Here is a 14,017-nt window from a genome sequence, read left to right as displayed (position 1 = left end):
AATAGAGGAAGAGGGAAAGAAAGCTCAAATCGATTCGAGGTCGCGTTACGAAAGAATTTTCGTATTATCCGAATCGAGACGGACGAGATCGTGACGTGAAAATCTTTCTCGGCGTAATCGAGCTGGGAGTTTCTCGCTTGCCCGCGCTCTAAGCAAAAGTGTCGGCGAAACGGTGGGTGTGTGTGCCTCGAAATACAATCCAATCCGCGGCGGATTCCGAGCGGGCTAAATCCTCGGTCCGTTCCCTGGGACCGGTGGACGTTTTCCACCGCGCACCATCCCTCCGATGGCTCGCCTTTTTCTTCGATTCCCGCTCGTTTGGGGCGGAAAACGCGGCGTCAGCGCGCCGATGGTGCCATTCGCGCGGACCAAATAAAATGTATCGGGCATTTTATTCGCCGGCCATCGTGTGTAGGTTGGACAAGTCGTCGATTTCCGATCCTCTGGGTTCCGAGGGAGGCTGTGCACGATGCGGATTTCGATTTCGGTCCGCGCATTCAATACCCATATCCTTTTCCGCGCTCCTCTGGCGCACGTACAAATAGTAGGGTGTCGAATGTCGGTCCCTTTTCTTATAAATGCTGAATATATGGGTTTCCGGTGTAAAGGGCGTAATAAATAAAACAACGGCGCAAAATTGGAGGGCGTTTTATTATTACATTTATTCCCATGATAGCATAAAATATTGTAATGAGGTGTCGATCCTGCAGGAAATATCACAATGGAGATCTGAATTGCAAGTGATGAAAGTATCGTTTGAAAGAAAAGTCGAATGGCGTGAGAAAGAGTTTGAAGGTTCATTTGTTAGTGAATTTTTCTTACGTGTCTTTATACGAAATATGTAACTTGGCTTTGAAAATGATCCTAGGTGACAAAGAGTAAGGAGTACGCGATGAAGAGAAGTGGGATTCTGCCGAACTCGTTCGGCCCTTAAGGTCGGTTTTGAAACGGGCCTGGACAAAACATTCCCGGCCGCGGCGCGACGGAACGTATAATAAGAGTGTGATTAGCATTATTTACGGCCGGTTAACTATTAACTCATAAATCAACTGGCGACTGTATTATCCAGCGCCCCGCGTGTTCGTGCGCGTCCAACCGGCTTCGACTTGAGGAAAACAGTACAGCACACCGAGGTACCCGGGTATCCGTAGATCGACCGCTCGATAAGGACGATTCGAGAACTCGAAGGAGGCGAGAGAGACACCCTCGCGCGGAGGTGAGGGGGCCGACCATCCGCCTAGTGATTTAAGGGAATTCGCTTGGACCGTTTCCGCACCAAGCTTTCTATATCTTGCTCGACTTTTAAGACGCATAATAGTTCTTACTTCTTAGTCAGCTCTCCAGCTGCAATGTCGTAGAACAGCAATTTTAAAAATTAAAGTAGCATTTGCAAATATCTTTGTTCGTTTTACTTTTAATGATTCTTTTCAAAGTTTTTTAATTTTTTAATCTTACTTTTACCCTCACAGAAAAGATTTCTGAACCTAATGCTATTACTCTTCAATCTATTATAAAATAGAATCGATATAGTGCCAATCATATTTATTATCAAAGAAGAAATACTTTATTCTTAAATGGAAAGGTTCTTAAATCTAGAATAAAATGACTTGAATGAATTTGATGCTATCTTATTAATTTTCTTAGAATAATTTAGTAAATTTATGACAATTTTTTGATATTCTAGATTTAAGAATAAATCAATCTAAAGATGGAAATTTCTGATTTATTCTTAATCTTGTTTTATTTTTATACTACATGAGATTGTAATAAAATTAAGTATGTCAAGAATATTTTTTATCTTGGTATCAAAAATCCTTTCTCAGAAGGTAATTTTTTACTCATCATATTCTTTTAAAAAGTTGCTGAGAGGACCACTTTTATCGTCTTTCTAATTTTAAATTAATAAAATTTGTCAAATCGACTGTCTGACAAAATTGTTTATTAGATGCACAACGTTTCGACCATTGATTTCGGTCTTCTTCAGGTGTAAGTAAGATGTTTAATTACGACATAACAGTTCGATAATTTCGGACCAACGAAGAATGAAACATGTTATATCCAACGTTGGTAAAAATGACAATATAAACTAAGTATAAATTAAGAATACACATAATGTATATTATATTTCGTAGAAATTATATTATATTACGCAGAAACATGATAAATCACGTCAACCAAGTAACGAGTCAGTGAGACAATTGTCGTCTCACTGACTCGTTACTTGGTTGACGTGATTTATCATGTTTCTGCGTAATATAATATACATTATGCATATTCTTAATTTATACTTAGTTTATAATATTGTCATTTTTATCAACGTTGGACATAACATGTTTCATTCTTCGTTGATCCGAAATGATCAAACTGTTGGTCGAAACGTTGTGTATTTAATAAACGAATTTGCCAGACAGTCGATTTGACAAATTTTATTAATTTATTTTTATACTACTGGTGACAAAAAGTACTTTTTATATTTTCTAATTTTACTTGTACTTTAGAAATCAAGTTTAATTAAATTGATGAAAAGTTATACATATATCAAGCTAAAAATTATATCAAAAAGATCAGTATAAAATCAGTAATAGATGTAATACATTTTATTTATTATTATTTTATGTAAGTATTTTTTAAATTTTATAATTTTAAATGTCAGCAAAATATTATATTTTTATTTTAATTGTTTTAAATATTATGCAATAATATTATAATAATTATTTCTAAAGAAAACAATATATGCATAATTGTTTTGACAATAATAGTATTAAAAAATTGTAATTCTTGGTAATTCTTTAAAGACATTATCATTTCCTATTTGATATTTTGTTCTCTCAACTCATGAAAATTATTATTGAACGCTGAAGAAATAATTTTCTTAATAAAACTATATTATCTGTTATTAACGCTCTGTAATCTCATTTTAATACTTTCATTTTAAAAATATAAAGATATTTTCAAAACAAAAGTGTCTTCTTTATTTTGTGTAACTAAGAAATATAATATAATGTTACTTATTTATGCTTAAAAATTATTGTTTTGCAAAAGTACGTACATTGTAAGTCGTTTCAAACTCCAAAGCTTTGGTTGTTGTATTTTTGCAAAGCAAAAATCAACTTGGAAACCTCAAATGAAAGAAAGTATATTTAAGACGGAAGAAATCTTGCATACAGATATATGCCTCTCTCTCTTGATAGTATTATCTCTCGGTCGAAGGCATTTATATTTCCTTCCGATATTGATACCGATACTTCGGCGCGATATAACAAGTCTGGCAGGAAGTGGTCGTAAAACGAGGCGATGCCGATGAGAGCGATGGAACACGGAGACGCGAAGATGGCCGCGGCGTCCTCTTCTGTCTCGCGCGCAGCTTCTTTCCCTTTGTTTCGCCGATAGAGGATGGAGATGCAGGTCACGCATCGGCGGTTAGTTCTGATTAGCGACAGAGCGAATGACGTACCGCTGCCAGGTCCTCGTGCCGCGAATACTCAAGTAGCGAGCACGTATATATGCGCTCACCGCTAGGAACGGAGGGCCGGCACCGCGCCGGTTTATGGGAATTTATTTAGCGCCACGAGACGCGCCAGTCTTTTCTCCACTAAATAAATTCCGAAGAAGATCCGCGTGCAATTTAAAAATCCGTGGGTTGTGAGAATTTGACGATGGATTTAATTATCACAGTATAGACTTGAATAATCGAGAGAAATTACGTCAATGCTTTCTCCCATTTGTTCAATGTCTTCAATTATACGAGATATTTCTCCGTTTATATCTTTTTGTAATATAAATAATTTTATTTCGGATTATTGTTTCTTCTTCTTTGTCTACATTTGAAAACTATGAACGTTACAATGTCGTAAACAATTTGAACAAAAATCAAATAGAAAGTGAAAAGTATATTGATGTAAACAATTTGAACAAAAATTAAATAGTGAAAAGTATATATCATGTAAATATAAATGTTAAATATTTGTAAAAACCGAACAAGTCTAGAGACGTTTTGTTAAGAACAGTTATAAATTTTTGTAAATAAAAAATAAAAAAGTTGTACTTTGCTTTATATTTTAAATATATTTTTCAGCTTTTATCATTTTTAATTATAATAAAAGTAAATATTATATGGTTAGCAAATGTAAAATTTTAAAGGTTTTTTAATTTTCTCAATAAGATCAAAATTTTAATCAAAGTTTAGAACTTTGCTTTTATTATATGATTGAAGATTACCATTTTTATACGACAAATTAAAGATGAGAAGCTTTTCGTTTCCTTTAATTTTTTGGACATATTTGATTTTTGTAAGTAAACTCTGTGCAATTATTAATATCATTAAAGTATATATTTATTATACATGCTAGTAGAACAATGAATTGTATTTCCGACATTATACATTCGACATTATATTTGCATAGAAATCATAAAATGGTTTACTATCTTACGCAATAATGTTTCTTAAAATTTATGGCCTTTTTACATAAGCAAAGTGAGAATCAATCGAGGGACAAAAGTGTCTCGATAACGTCTAATTCATCCGCCCCATTCTCTTTTTGCGGTGCGGCGGAAGAAAATCGAACAGCGCTGCAATCGCGAGAGGCGATAAAGACTCTCGCGGACGTCATTTGATATAGCGCGTGGGGTCGGGAGGAGAGACGTTGCATTGAGAAATTTCAATTCGTAAGGTCGATAGTGCTGACTTGATCCATTGATCCCAGAAATATCATTTAGGTTACGCAACGTTGAATGAGCGAAGAGTCGGCCGGATGTCGATAACAATTTCAATTTGTCGACGTCGAAGCCGACATTTACCGTATCGCCAGGCTTGTTGCCATTTACGCCGGAGAGAACAAATATAATGCGATATAACAATGATCTTGCGATTCTTTCATCAGTCATTATGTTTTGATTTCCCTTAATGCCCAAGGTACAAATACGCCGTTGTTGCCATTAAAATCTTATACAATCAAATCAAATCGAGACAAATCGAATAAGAAAAATTGATTTCAGACCGTTTAACTCTAGCGACGGATATAAAATCGGAACAAATACACATTTTCTGCATAGAAAAGTAATTATTACCAAATTCACAATCTCATTGCGTCATAAAGATAAAATCTTTAAAGAGTTTAATAATTTTTAATTAAAAAAGAATATTGTAATAGTTCTCTCTATAAAAAGCACATTGAGATTATTCAAATAATTAAAACATTCTGATTTTTATTCAATACTTTTTTCTGTCAATTTATGAAAGATAAATATATTTTTCTCAAAAAATTATACAAAACTTCATACAAGTTATGTCTGTTTAATATTATCAAATTCTTCAAAGAAGAACTTTTATATTCCTGCTTATGTATAGGATAACAATTGTTAAACGATAAATACTAATTTTAATTTTGCATTAATTTTCTTCTGCGTGTAAAGATTTGCGTTCTGAAATCGCATGACCAATTGATCGATTAACTAGGTCGGCGGTATGACGGCGCCCTTCCGAGAAACGGCCGTCCGGAGAATAATCGAGCGCACGATTTCGCGATCCTCCGCTAGGAGGGCGCGAGTGATAAACAAAGTGCGAGCAACATATCCTCCGGGGCAGCGCGTCGCGTCGCCGTCGCTGTCGGCGAGAAAAGGCGGGCGAGATCGACAAGACAAGACCGATTCGAAACTGGAGCTTTGCGGACCGCGGCGTGCTAGCCCGGCTAATTAAGTACGCCGTAAGTTAATTGAGATGCTGCGCGTAGGAGTAAAGCCGAAGATACGAGGGAAACGTTAAACTGTGTAAACATCGAGCTAATTACTTCGAGACTTTATCGCGCAGCTCCACTCCACTCCGCTCCGAGCTCCGGCGGGCGAGTAGTAAGTGTGTGCGTGCGAAAAGCAGGAAAAGTAAGGGTAGGAGGGAAGCGGGAGAGAAAGAGGAGGGCGCATGGGATGAGGAGGAGAAGAGTGAGGAGGGAGGGATGGGGGGCAGGATGTCTCGCGCCCGCAGGGAGGTGAGGAGAGAAAGGCTGGCGCGTTTATCGATGGAAACCAAACAGGATTAGATGGAGATGAAGCTGACTTGCACGCGCGGTTTACAGCGTCATCGAAGAAACGCTGGAGTTGGCGGACGGCCGGACGGCGTGCATCTCGGAGGCGGAAGAAAAACGAGAAATGAAATTAAACGGGATTGTTTATCATATCACACGTTTCCTTTTTGATGCGGGACGGTAGATATACGGTTACTATTTATACTTTTGTATACATTTATTCTATATCTAAAACTTTTTCACCGCGTATTCGGATGTTCAGTATCAAAATTCAAGTTGACTGATCCCCGCGACTGATAATCTCTAAATATTTCCATTTAATCCGGTCGCGCACCGACGATATCTCTCGCTCGCTCCTCTTTTTATTACATTAGCTGAAAGCGCGCGATTATGCATGTTTTTACAAGCGCATGTCTTTCGGCAAATTTTTATATATGTACGTATACACTTTTTTTTCCTCTGCCACATCGATTTACATTCTCCGCCGGCAATTGTTCACCACTGAAGTTCACCGCTGCCGCGCGACGGCGGGTTAAATAATGCAAACAAGCGCACCGGGAAGTGGTAGAGGGTGGAGGAGGTGGAAGAGGAGGAGGAGGAGGAGGAAGAAGAAGAAGAAGACGACGGAGTTTCCGAGAGTGTTACTGGCGTGGTACGGCGGTAACTGCTACTCCTGCGGAAGGTGAGGAGACCCAGTTAATTACTAAAGCGTTTTAATCGCCGACAAAGTTCCGTCTGGGCCGGAAAGGGCTCCGGTGGATGTGCGGCGGCTGTGTAAATTAGGAACTCGCCGCTTTCCTCTTTGCGCGTCCTTCCCGCGTCCGCATTATGTACGCCCGGGGTCTCCCGAGACGGGCGTCAGCCTAATTTCCGGCAAAAGGTGACTTTTACGTAATAGCGCGTTGCCTTGAAATTAACTTCCCCCGAACTGCGTGCACTCCAGAAAATTATTCGCGCTTTACGTACTCGCTGAGATCTCTCTTCTCACTCTGGAATATTAAACAAGTTCGATACATTTTTAATATAAAGATTGTATTCTTTGGTCGATTAAGTGTGAAAATGCGAATTCGATATAAAATATTATTTTTAATAAGTCATTATAGAAATTATTATTATTATACCATTCTGTTATTGTATTTATTATCAAACTCGAGTTTGATTTTATCCCGATCTCAACATTTGATGTCAACGTGTAAAAAAGAAAAGTACATATAACTGTGATAGAATGGATTATTTATATGCGAGACAAAGCAATTAAGTAATGGATTTACAAGTGGCTAGTAGATTTACTGCATCTCCCAAAATGCACACAGTTACTGGCGCATCTTTTGTTAGCTCCTGCATCAGTTTAATTCCCGTCGTTATTTCTTTTCGGAAAGGCTTTCATTTAACTCGATTATTAAATGCCCCTCTTTCTCACTTTTCCTCCAACCCTCCTCTCCTCTGCGGTTCCTGGCGCATATTTAGGGGTCGCTGGTTACAGGTTGCCCCGGCAACCACATCGAGAAACCCTCTGTCGTTGCCAAGGCAACCTTCTCCTTCGTCTTCTCACCCTCTCCTCTCTCCCGGAGAGATTCAATTCGAGAGAGCGAGAACGAGTCTGAAGGAAGGGAGAAAGGGTGCTGGTTTCTGTGACGCAAGGAGAAGGGGGGAGGAGTCCTAAAGCAGAGGAGGGAAAAAAGATGGTGTGCTTTCTGATGATTATATTTGATGGCGCGAGCGAGGACGTGCCAAATGAGGATTTGACCTTAATTAAAGACGAACTCTCTCTCTCTCTCTCTCTCTCTCTCTCTCTTTCTCTCTCTCTCTCTCTATCTCTTTCTCTCAATTTTTTTCTTTCTCTTTCGCTTGGTCTTTCTTCCTCTTATCAACGATAAAATGATATGGGTGTAGTCACAGTAATTCGCGCTGCGAAGCAAAAAAAAAGTTTACTGAAGGATCCAATTTATCTTGTACGGCAGCGATAATTGGCTAAAAGTCACAAGAATAAAATTATATTGCATCGTGAGAGATAAAGTGAACATAAAATTGAAATATTTGATAACAAATGATTACTTTTTTAGGCTTAAAATACATTCATATCAAATAAAATGTATAAATATATGATATTATAAAAAGTTAAGAAATTCTGTCGACGTTTCTAAGCTCCGTTGAAGACGGATATAAATTTAAGAAGGCGAAGTAGCCCTTGTTTATTAATTCGAGATGTACCGCAGGATTTAATGGCGCGGATCGCCTCGTGCGACTTTGGTATTCGCGGTTGAACCGGGCGAAGAACTTATTCATAAGATTATTTGCCATTTTCGTCATGGCGTCCTCGCCCCCTTGTATGTGTCGTTATTTAAGTTTTATATTAAAGCACGATCGTGCGCGCGCGCGAGGAGCCTTCGGGTATTTGATGTATGACCCGCGCGTGTTCTGGTTCTTTCACCAAGATGCACCTAAACGTGAGATATCGTGCTCGATCAATTTTTCATGGCCCCACTTCACCCCTTTCAGCCTTTCCCTCCTCTTCCCTCAGCATAATCAACTTCGTGGTTTCTCGTTGTCAATCGATAAGTAATTTAATTATTCCCATGCTAAAAGGTTAATTCTTAAAATTAACTACATTTTTAAACTAAAATTTGTACATTCCACGAGTAATGTGAATCGTACTTAGTCATAGTTTTATCAAATATTATATCGACTTTCCATCTATAATTCAAAATTCTGGAAAGACAGCGACTCTATAAAGAAAGGTCGAATAGAATTACTTTTATGGGTGTTTATTATGCCGATGATGATTCTACAGAGAGGAAGAATTTAGATTTATTAATGTTCAAAGAGAACATTAAGTTACCACAACATTATCTCGTCGAGTAATTTAGTTTTCTCCCATTGGGGAATAAATTGAGTAGAATTGTAAGGTAATTATGTCCAACGCAAACGTAGATTTGTGTTTGACATACACATTTAAAAATTGTAAACGTAAATTATTTAACCGATTAAAAAATTAGCTGTTGAAATTAGAAAAATGCTAAAACTTCATTTGGCTATAAAACAATGAGCGTTGAAATGTATTGTTCTTTATTAGCATTATTCTGGCAACAATATCCAGAGATGATAGATGAGTGTCTGACTCTTTGGGTTCTCGTTGACGAACAGAGGGGGTAGGGTACGAGGGCGAATCGCGTGCTAAATAACTTCGCTAACAAGCTGCCGCCGTCACTGTGCAAAAAAAGATTACGTAAGCGGTAATGGCCGCCGGCTCCTCCTAAATTCGAGAACGAAGTGTTCCGGTCGAGCGCGCAATCCGAGAAAGGGGGCAGAACAGGCGAGCAAGCGCGCGCGCGGTGCTCGGCCGGGGTGGGGGTTAATTTTAATTTCCCAATTTTTCCCACACCGACCCGGTGCAGGTAATTTCCTCCCCAGCAGAGAATAGATGTAATTACTTAACGCCTCCGAGCTCCTTTTATTAAAAGAGGATCGCGCCCTCGGGGGTTGGAGGGGCGGAAGGATCTTCCGGAGTGGGGATTGGCACGGGAGTAGTGGTGCGATCATGGGGGTGTCTCTTCCTCGCGAGCTCGTCCGTCCACTCGAGACCTGAGGAGGGTTTCCTATTTCATTAATTTTATCAATAAGATATTCCATATGGAATATCACGTACACACGCATGATAGAAATTGGCAATTTCGAGGGATCTTTAAATTTAGAAATTTATTGAACATTTATAATTTTTAATATAGTAATGAAGTAATTAAAATAAAAATATCTCTCGATATAAATTAAATTACTTCAAGCTTTTGACGCGTTATTTGTAACGTTAAATTATCGTCGCACATTTCATACTAATCATTAAACGCAACCTTTAAATTAAGCGAATAAAATTTAAATTATATTGCGCCCGTTAGTCAAAGAGTTAAATTTCCGCTTCAAAAGGAAGAAGAAAATGGACAAAAGGCGAGACACAATGTTGGGCAATAAACAACCGCACAATTCACTGATATATATTTTGCCTGTCCATTACGACGAATCCAACTCGGTTCGAATCCGAGTGCCTCGGCCGATGAGATCGGCAAGGGTATCTCGCAGTGGCTGTGGGAAGGGAGGAGCCATCTTGCGGCCTGTTTCAGGGCAGCCACCAATTGATTCGCCCCCACCAGGCACCGCAAGCAGGCGTCGATTCAATTCCAGGACGAAAAAAGCGCCCAGCGGGCGGCGCCGTCTGTATAATTCCCGCGCCCGCATTGGCCCAACATTCCGTATTACCCACGAGCCCGCCGTGGGCTCGGCCAATCCGGCGACTCTGGGCGGATCTTAAAACCAGTTTCAGTTTCGCGGACAGAGGGGAGTCGTTGACTCGAGTCTCTGGGCAGATAGTATTGTGCCGTTGGCTCATGCCGTAGTGGTCTTAATACCAGCAGGTCCTTGCTATCAAGGAAATCCCGGAGACCCGCCTGTCACGCGCACGTATTCGAGGGCCGCGAAAACCCGGAAGTTTCTCCGGTGATGCGTCGTGGCTGGGAAAGTGTTGCGAACGTGCGTAACTCGGTGAATCGATCCCAGCGTGCACAAAATTTTGGAGTACACCAAGAAGAATTGCTCCAGTGGAATTGTGAGACTTTTTAGTGACGTTATAAATCAGAGACCTTATAATGAACTTTTGGAAAGACGTTGGTGGTCATCAGTCTTCAATCAACGACCATAGCAAGTGAAGGAATGGCTTTCATACATGATGAAATCGTCGATCATTTGGAATAATCGATCATAGATATTCAATATATTATAGTTTAATTGTTGTGATACTGGTTGAATTAAGTCAGAAAAATTGTGCGTTTAGAAGCTGGGTACGTTGTTAAGTTAACCGACGGCTGATAGAATTCTACCAGTTCGACAGGCAATTTGATATATACAAAGTTACAAAATATGTGGAATATTGTTATCGACACTTTGAACCACGGATTAATCTATAAATCTTTGAACTTTAAGAATATGTAAACTATCTCCATTTGAAAGCAATAAGAATCTTGGGTTAATTCACTGTTTTTTAAGATAATCGTCTTTTTGAGAAGATCAATGATTAAGATGGACCTGCGTAACGATCTAAAAGACTTAGAATGGAAGGTACAAAAACCCGTTTGAAACAGCGAGATCAATACATTTACAAACATTTTCTCAATGATCATCACAAACAAGTGACTTATAGGCAGTGATGGTCTATGGACTGTATCGGTTAGTGATCATGCTTTGAAGAGTTTGAAATGGAAGACGTAAACGCGCGTTGACTGGAAACATCTAACGGCGCCAGATAACCTCCAATCTCGCATCCTTTGACAGACACATGACTCCAGTGTACCAGTGATCAGGTGACTCCTTCTTCTCCTGGTGATCGGGCTTCGCTGATCCCAGGGATTGATGCGAGCGGACTGATCGCTCTCCGTGGGAGAGACGAACGGCGGCGAGTTGGTACCGAAGATGGTCTTGGAGCCTGGAGGTGGTCTGTCCTTTCCGTTGCCTCCCGGCAGCGGCTCCAGCGCCTCCGGAGGATCCTTGCTGGCCCCGACCAGGTTGTTCCAAAGGACGACGCCTGTTTTTCCATTCCACTTGGCAGGATGGCCGCCGCATCATCCGGTACTGGGTCAGGTGCAGAGCCAGGTCCAGCAGAGCATGCAGGCCCAGCATCAGGCCGCTGCCGCGGCGGTCAGATTTCTTAGTCATCATCACCCGCATCATCCGCATCCGACGTTGAGCAATCATTCCCTGGTACCGGCGATCACCGGACATCATCCTAATGTACATCATCTGCATCACGCTGCTGATCATGGAGAGGAAGAGGATGAAAAGAAAGGTGAGTACAAATCTAACGGTTACACAAATTTGAAAGACTTGAAATTAACATTAAACTTAACATCATTTAGCTTTTTCTTTGAATGGTACAAATATTTTTATATAATTAATTACTCTTCCTTTATAAATTTCTTTTGGAAGATAACACAAACAAATTATATATATTTTAATTTTCGGCAAAGCCTTTTGAAAAAAACTTTCAAATGAAAGCTTGATCTATTTTTATACATATACATAAAGGACGGTAATATGATATAATATAATATTTTGCACAGTACTTTATTCTCTCTAGAAATTTGCGTTGTAAAATCGTAGTTGCGATATTAATAGATTATGCTTCTTGGAATTGTAAGTAATTTAGTTTAGAGTATTTCTCCGATCGCTCGTTTAAGTACGTTGATGGCGGCGGCGTTTCCGAAATAGCTTTTGAAAAACGGTCTTCAGGGAGTGGCGTAACGCGGTCAATCATAAGATCGTTCCTGACGAGCCCCTGGGATCGCTTACGACGTTAGTCCCTATTCCCTTTTCCCGCCCTTCCTGGCGACCGCCTGTCTGAAATCGTGTTTCGTGCGCGAGAACGTCCACGTTGCCGAGGGTGGAAATCTGTTTTTTACGTGATCCCATTCACGTCCCTAACACTTGTTTATGCTTCGAAGGGAGCGCCACTTAATTCGCCCGCCGTTGGCTTTCGATTGTTTCCGCCGCTGTGAATTTATCGCGCGCTACCGCGAATTTGCGTGAATCCGGTCCTTTGACGAACGAAACTTCAAATTGGTGCAACGCAAGGTATCGAATAATTAAAATAGCATTCGTGCCTGACACGTTTCCATCTGCAAAATTCCCTAATCTCTGCTAATTTCATGCGTTAGATATATATTTGTAAAAAAAGATTATTATTTTACTATAAAAAATATTAATATTTAAAATTGTTATGAATTGTGAGATATTAAAATTAGAAAATTTAGAAGAATTGAATAAAATGTAAATTCTAAAAAATATTTTGTTCAACAGAGAGGTAAAAATATCAATAAATAACAAAAGATTGTATTAAAGTGATTTCGACGAGCGTGCGTCTTTACAAATTAAATTATTAAGATGCATTCGACTAGACCGCTTAAAAAAATTACGATAAATCCTTCAATGTGAAACGTTTTTGGTCAGTATAGATAGCAATATATTGTCTTATAAGGCAATTTCAACTAATATATCTTTATAGAAATTTAATTAAATTTAATTATTAAGATATTTGATTTTACGCTTAAAAAATTGTAATAAATAATCTTTTAGGTGTGTCATTTAAGTATGAAATTTCTTCGAAACGCAAGTTTTGATTAATTGACACATTTGTGGCTACGGAATATATTTAATATCCAGGATGTTTTTCTTCTCGCGAATAAGAATTATGTCTTTGTTGCTTTGGATGAGGAAAAAAGATCTTACTTATTATCAGGCTGCCGTTCTTTCTCAGTAATTTCGTAGTTCCTCTACAACGGCATGCCGCGTCGGATAACACACTCGGCGGTTTCGCCGGTTCCGCAAAAGTATGCGGCGGTTAGATTCGTTATAATTGCATAATGATTTCTACGTCGAGGAGAAGCGTTTCGTTCATGAACGTCAGTCGTGCACGCGAGCACTGTATCAGATCGACCCGCCGGTTATTTCGGGATTTATGAAAGCTCCCATCCTCTCCGCCATGATAAATAGTTTTATTGGCAACGGCGCGTAATTGCGAGTCTCTGCTCTGATCGAACGTCCTTTATGGCGTCACGACGTGACATGAACCAAGTTTATTTTCGCATTTAATGCCTTTCCTTTATGCCGAACTGAACCAGATTCGCCTAACGATCCTCGCGATCACTCGTACGATTTCTCTGTCCATTAGCGCGTCTAAAGGGATCCGAAGGAATCGGTCTTGTATTCATTTGCAAATGGAATATTGAATGGTACAGAAATTTAGTTTAATTATATTTTATTATTAAAATATTAAATTACATTGTTTAAAATTGAAATAAATAATTGTATGAAATTCAGTTTTTCAAACTGCATTGTGACTGACACCTCACCTCTTAATTTTTCAACTTCAAATTTATATAAACATTTAATACCTGTGATACTTTTATATCCCTATATTTTCTGAATGTAAATTACATCTTTGTTCGTTTGGACTAAAAAAT

The 14,017-nt window shown here is 39.1% G+C and overlaps 1 protein-coding gene across 1 annotated transcript in view; it reads left to right on the top strand.

The window, feature by feature from the left end:
- The first annotated feature begins 10,162 nt into the window (after positions 1 to 10,162).
- The window catches only part of LOC105829620 (homeobox-leucine zipper protein MERISTEM L1), a 47,146-nt gene continuing 43,291 nt past the window's right edge, over positions 10,163 to 14,017 (top strand). Inside the window, exon 1 of the mRNA XM_012668628.3 lies at positions 10,163 to 11,844. Within this exon, the coding sequence (XP_012524082.1) occupies positions 11,472 to 11,844 (373 nt within the window). The 5' untranslated portion in view covers positions 10,163 to 11,471. The remainder of the gene's footprint in view (positions 11,845 to 14,017) is intronic.

Source organism: Monomorium pharaonis, chromosome 5, assembly GCF_013373865.1.
Source record: "Monomorium pharaonis isolate MP-MQ-018 chromosome 5, ASM1337386v2, whole genome shotgun sequence".
NCBI lineage: Eukaryota > Metazoa > Arthropoda > Insecta > Hymenoptera > Formicidae > Monomorium > Monomorium pharaonis.
Note: the sequence above shows the minus strand (reverse complement) of the source record. Positions and strands in the feature narration are given on the sequence as shown.